Source organism: Dipodomys ordii, unplaced genomic scaffold, assembly GCF_000151885.1.
Source record: "Dipodomys ordii isolate 6190 unplaced genomic scaffold, Dord_2.0 Scaffold36, whole genome shotgun sequence".
NCBI classification, from domain to species: Eukaryota; Metazoa; Chordata; class Mammalia; order Rodentia; family Heteromyidae; genus Dipodomys; species Dipodomys ordii.
In genome coordinates this window covers 4,715,933-4,722,469 of record NW_012267252.1, presented here as the reverse complement: position 1 = coordinate 4,722,469, position 6,537 = coordinate 4,715,933, and the positions used below count along the sequence as shown (strand labels likewise).

The following is a 6,537-nucleotide window of genomic DNA, read 5'->3' as shown; positions in this document are numbered from 1 at the left end:
CAAGGCCTGGGCACTGTTCCTGAGCTTCTGTGCTCAAGGCTAGAAGTCTACCACTATAGCCATAGCTCCACTTCCAGCTTTTATTTTTTTAATGATTAATTGGAAATAAGAGTCACACAGACTTTCTTGCCTAGGCTGGCTTCAGAACCAAGATCCTCAGATTTCAGCCTCCTGAGTAGCTAGGATTACAGATGTGAGCCCTGAGTCACCAGTGCCCGGTGATACTTTCAATTTGCAATTTAAGCAGAAACAATCATTTATAAGTAAGAATTGTAAACATAAGTACACACTTAAACATTATTACAAATGTCCACCATCAGTAATATTTCAATTATTCACACTACCATAAACATACATACACATACATAACTCTCACAGCCAACAACATCCATCCACAAGCCTTCAAACACTAGCAATCCCAGGAGATCCTGCCTTTCCACAGCTCTGCCTTCTTTCCGCCTGTCTTCTCTTTTTTCCCCTCCAGAGTCCACAGGCCCTGCCTACCCATTTGCCCCTCCAGCTCAGGTAACCAAGGCTGCTCCGGAAACTCTACAACTTATAATAAATGCAAGTACCCACAAGACGTTGGGCTCAGTGAGGAGCAGACAGCCCTGACTCCAGATCTGGAGAGTTTTATTTTTTTTCCACATAAATTACACAAGCACTTTATAAAATGGTTACACAGAAAACACCTTATAAGTGCATAACTTAAACTCTCCCTACAAACAGGATTTGGAGACACGAGTTGAGTTTGTGTGGAAACCTGGCTGTGTGTATCTGGATATGGCTGGGATGCATGGTGTGAGCCTAGCAGACCAAGTGAGGCTGTTGTGTGTGGGATGGTGTGTCACAGTGTGGCCTTGGCCTTTGTGAGTAGGGGGCAGGCCATGCTGTTCAGAATGAATCTGGATCACCCTTGGCCTGTGTTTAATGGTGAGGTGTGTGCCATTCTGCCCTGGGTCCTTGTGCACAGCCCTGGGAATGGTCTGAAGGGACAGAACCATCACCTCTGTGTGGTCTTACCGGTGTCCATGTGTATAACGAGGAGCAGGAATAGAGTGGAGTTTCCCAGAAAAAGTTTAGATGGCATCCCTGGGGATCCCAGAAGCTCTTCTACCCTCCCCCCCACCTCCCTGGTCTCTCTCTGGGTCCCATGTTAAAATCAAAATAAAATGAAATCGAGGAAACCGAGAGGACTCTGAACAGTTCTGGTGGATGTGGCACCACATAGGCTTCTGGGAAGGGGTCAAGTACCGCAGTCCCCAGTGTGCCAGTGCGCCTTTCTCCTTTTCCATGGAAAACAGAACAATGTCCGCAGAGCATGGTGGGGGCATCGACAATGTTTCCATCCCCCTTGAGGCCTCAGCTCGAGGCAGTTGGGAGAGGAGGGGAGAGGCCTGGTTTCCAGGCCTCAGTAGCCCCTCACCAGGCCTGGGGTCCTGCAGGATGACGACACAGGTCGGCTTACTCGCAGGCAGATGCCACCGATGTAACGCTGGTGATTTTGGTGGAGTCATCAGACCATGGCTGCAGATTCTGCAGGGCAAAGAGTGAGGAGTTGTGTACGCACAGTGGGTCCGCGGGCAGCGGCTGCGCCAGGCTCTTCTGGAAGGCCTCTTGCTGTAGCTGTAGAAGGATGCGATTCGCCTGCTGCCTCTCAGCCTCACGCTCCTCCGCAGTCTGTCGCCTGCACCGGGAACAAGCTGTTACCCGCCAGGACACCAACCCGGCTCCCGCGCATGCTCCAGGCAGATTGCCTCCACATAGGAACACTGGCTGCTTTCTGCAGCCTTAGGTCCAGTGTGGACCCTTTAACTCATTCCCTCCTCCTGGGGAACTTGATTTGGACAAAGATAGGAGACCTCAAAAATGAAGTAAGTATCCCAGAGGAGCAATGGGAAAAACTCACCAGGCCCAAATTACCTGGCCACCACCCCTACCCAGTAGCGCTGCTGGGAGCTTAGGCTGACCTGCCACCTCTCCTCAGCCTGGATGGAGATTGGATAGATGCTGCCCCAAGCCTAGGGCACAGAAGCTAGGGTCAGCAGATATATCGCCTTTCTCTCTGGGAATCTCTCCCAGGCCTCAGATCTCTAGAGCCAAGCCTGTGCCCCAATGGGGCTCTCTCCAGACCCACCAGCTTCCTCTAAGGCCGTCTTGGGAGGCGATGACTCACTTATTCCATTTAATGCAGCCCCTCCACCCTGTCAATTGAGATCAAACGTCTGTCTCTAAGGTGGACAGATCTAATGGGAGTCCCCGGGGCCTCCAGAAGCAATTTGTAGGCGATCGATGAAGCCGTGCAAATCCTGGGAGGGCCTCTTCCAGCGGCTGCCGCCTGCCTGCTCTGCTCTGTTCTGCTCGCCTATCGGCAGGCCCCCCTCTTGTGTGTCTCTACATCTCATCTTCCCTCGGTGCCTGGCACCTCACGCTGCCCCTGAATGGTTCTCTTAACTTCAAGCTCCCAGTCTCAGCTCTCCTTTTCTCCACCTCCCTTCTCTATTAATTAAGGGAAAGTATTTGAAAGGAAAACGGTGGTTTGAACCATCCAATCTTGTCTTTTATTATGCATAAGATTTCTCCAGTCTACCTGTTTTTCCTCCTTTCCCCTCCTCCAAGAAGGGGAATCTTTGTCCTGCCCCTTTGTGTTTCAGTTTCTCTTCGGCAGCTTAGAGGTGGAGGTCCTGTGGGGGTTCCTCCCCTCCCCTAGGCTGCAACCCGTAGTAGGCTTTGAAAATACCAGCGACCCCTCCCAGCAAGCCTACGCTCCCTCTTTTACTATTTTTTTCTAGGGGCCCCCCAAAGCTGTTGCATTCCCCACCCCTTCCCCAGCCATAGGAATGTTGGGGAGGGGGCCCGTAGACTCTCAGGCCTGGTTTCCTTTGTGGCCCCCAAGGCGGAATCCCAGGCAGATTCCTTGCCTTCACTCAGAAAAAGAGGAAACTCCAATTCCTTCCTCCAGCCCCAGGCCCGCCCTGCTCGGCGCCTCTGACTTTGTCCAGACTTTAGCGCTTCCCCTACCAGGGGCCTGGGTGAGGGAGAAAGTCCTTACTGCTTGTGTGTGACACCAGAGTACGGGCTACATATAGAGTAGACGGCACACGCAGGGGTGCGAGAAGGTGTACTTAAAAAAAAAAAGTGCCAGTTTGTATAGAGACTAAGACTGGAACAAGTGTGTGGGATCCTTAATGTTTGGGAGGGCAGGGAAAAAAAAAGAAGTAAACGAAAACTAGAGAGGCTGAAGTATATTATGTGAATCTTGTTTTTTTTAAATGAGTGTGTTGTAAGTGTAGTTGCGGGTGTGTCAGGAGAAGGGAAAAAGTCTCTCTCAAGAACACCCATCTGCTCCTAATTGATCCCCCTTTCAGTGGGACCCAAGAAACCTCGCCACAGCCGGCGCGGATTGATTTTTGCCCCTGCAGGGTGGAGGACCGCTGCGCAGAGGCCGGGCGCCTGGGGAAGCAGTAGTGGGACCAGCCCCGGGCCTGGGGGTGGGCACCGTCTGCCAGGAGTCCGGCTGGAGCGCAGAAACAAAGCGCGGGCCATTCTGCGTCTGCAGTGCAGGGACGAGAGGGGGTTAGCCCCAGTGAAAGGGAGTTTGCACAGTCAGCAAGCCCTTAACTATTCAGTGAATACGCCCAGAACTCCGGATTGTACAATTGTCCTAACACGCCTGTTTGGCCAAGGGTCGTAGATCAGCGGCATCCACACCGGCACACTACACACAACGTGCTGTTCTACGAAGCCCTGAAGCCGGCCTCTCCAGCCCCACCGAACTATTGGCTTTGACGGCTTTTGGTTTCCCTGAAAACCTTGCAGAAGCCCGCTCCTTTGAACCCACGAGAAAGCAGCCAGCGGAGGGAATGTGTGCACCGGACCGAGGGCCGGTGGAGAGCGACCCGAGACCGTGCCCCAGGGTGGGCGGGCGGGCGGGCGGGCCCGGCGTGCTCACCTCCACTTCGTCCGCCGGTTCTGGAACCACGTCTTGACCTGCGCGTCGGTCATTTTGAGCGCTTTAGCCAGGGCAGCGCGCTCCGCGGAGGCCAAGTACTTCTGGCGGTGGAAACGCTTCTCCAGCTCACAGATCTGCAGGCGCGTGAAGGACGTGCGTGGCTTCTTCTTCTTGGGGGGCGTCCGATTCTGATAGGGGTGACCTATACGGCGTGTTACAGTGAAGGGTGAGAGGGCCACTGGAGCGGGAGACAGACAGACGGCAGAGGCAAGCGGCAGAGCGTCAGGAGGCGTCCCAGGCCCGACTACCCGCGAATGAACGAGCTCGCAGGGGCTGCACCCCCAAAAGCAAGGCCGTGATCCCTCCCTTTAGCCCCTCAGTTCCAAGGCCTGCAGCAGAAAGAGCTCCCGCCTGCCCGCCAGGCCGACGCCACTCCAGCCGCATGACAGCCCTCACAGCGGAGGTCTCACTAGCCCTGGGCTTTCTAACTGCCTCCCAGCTGCCAGAGCTCTCCACGTCCTGGGAAAGGGGCAGTGAAAGGCATCTAACCATTGCACCACCACAGCCTTGGGGCCTAGGCTCTGAAGGGAGGGTCAACAATAAGAGGCAGAGGGTAATCAAGGCCCCTGAGTGGTTCCAGACCTGAGCCTCTATCACAGCCCCATACCTACACAACACACATGGACACAAACTTACAGATCTGACTCTCCAGGCTGGCAGGCACACCTAGACAAACACAAGCACACAGGACACAAGGCAAAAGAAGGCTACACACTTACACTCACTTAGAACCTAATTCAGGCCCAACACATGAGTAGGATTGGCTGTAGCTCTGGGTAGGCCCTGTGTAGGTACCTTTGAGATATATACACACATACATAGATATGGGTATATATATGCACACATGCACATATATGTATATATACATATGTATACACATATACACTGCCCCAGGCACCAGGAGTGTTTATTTCATTTCATTTATTTATCTGGCAGAGCATGTCAAGAGTAGTCTGGCCTGGGCAGGAGAGATGGATCTAGGCACCACATCTTGCCTCCTCAGGCCTGAGAGGACTTGGGTTGGAGCATGGAGCCCCTAAAGTGAGAGAAAGCCCTTTCAGGAAGTCCACCTTGAGCAGCCGCTCTGCCTGTGTTGAGCTCCAGCCTCATTTCAGTATGGTCCCAGAGCCTGATGAGTCTCCAGGCATAGTCTCTCGGCCATGTTGCCTAGAACTGGAGCAGAGGACCTGAGGGTTGCCCAGCCTGGTCTAGTCCTAAGCTTTGCTTCCCATGCACACAGGAACACACATGAACACACCACACACACACACACACACGCACCTTTTGGAAGTTGTGTGTCTTGCTGTGGGAGTCCAATCCTAGCCAGAAAGGGCCTGTAACCTGCCTCACCTCTTGAGGCACAGAGGCGAACCCCAGCTCGGCTAGCAGCAGTTATGCTGCCGGGTGTGGGGGCCTAGAAGGCCGAGTGTATGGCCATTTCAAATTTGATGAGCAACCAGGGGAGTGCGAAGTGAGGGGTGCGGGGAAAGATGTGTGCCTGGGCCGAAGCTGAGTTGGGGAGCAAGCGGGAAGCCTGAGCAAAGGAAGCCGCAGCGAGGGAAGGAGCTGAAAGGGTCTCAGCCAGCGGCCCCGAGCGCACTACAGCCCCGCAGTTGTCCCAACCACCGATCCGATCGGTTGTCCGCCAGGGGTACATTACTCATGCCAGGAAAACTGGGCTGCCTCTGGGGGAAGGACTCTGAGATTGAATAGAGTAAGCTGTCCCGGGCGGGCGGCTCAGCCCTGTGCTGCTACCGGCCCAGAGGAAGCCAACAGTCGGGGAAGAAGGACCTCAGAGCTCTCTTTCTCTACCTGGGCGGTTGCTGGTAGGACTGTGGGCATCAGAGTTAAGGCGCCCAAGTGTGTGTAAGAAAACCTGTTCTTTTCTTGTATCTGATTCTGAGCATCTCCACCTCAATAAGAAAACGGCGGATGGGATAGAAGAAAAAAAGAAACACATTTTGCTCACATCGCAATGCTTTTTCTGAGAACCCCACAAAGCCTCAGATGTCCATGGAAGGTAGCCCTGAATCTACAGCCCTCTTCTTCCTTCGGCCTCACTGGGCCTGAGGTCCCTTGAGATCAAGGATCGCTTCTCTGAACAGGGGTCTGGGAGAAGAGACGGAGGAATCCAGAACTCTCTGAACATAGCTATTCTCGGAGCACACAGCCAGCCCGGCGGCTGAACTTGGCGGGGAAGCACGGAGGTGCGCCGAGCCACCTGGGTCTCAGAAGGGACTGGGGGGCACACCAAGCGGGAGAGGGGTAGCGCAGAGCCCGAGCCGCGGCCAGGCGCGGCGCGCGCGCGCGGGCCGGACTCACCTGTGAACCTGTCCTTTGTGTATCTGCGGTTACTCTCCATCCAGGGAAAGGTGAGGCCGGTAAGGTTGTTGACGCCCGGTACGGCAGGTACCGAGGGCACAGTGGGCAAGCCGGTGGCTAAGGGCTGGGGGTGGGCCACCGCTCCCGCTAGCGGCCTGTGCGCGGGCACCCGGATCACCCCCGCCGCGCTCAGCGCACCCCCG

At 54.7% G+C, this 6,537-nt stretch overlaps 1 protein-coding gene across 1 annotated transcript; it reads right to left on the bottom strand.

The window, feature by feature from the left end:
- Positions 1–469: 469 nt before the first annotated feature.
- Tlx1 (T-cell leukemia homeobox 1) lies at positions 470–6,533 on the bottom strand (the record flags this gene model as incomplete). Its single annotated transcript, XM_013017589.1, has 3 exons — positions 470–1,687; positions 3,953–4,154; positions 6,335–6,533. Coding segments are annotated over 3 exons (624 nt in total), but the record flags the coding sequence as incomplete, so codon positions are not given.
- Positions 6,534–6,537: the final 4 nt, after the last annotated feature.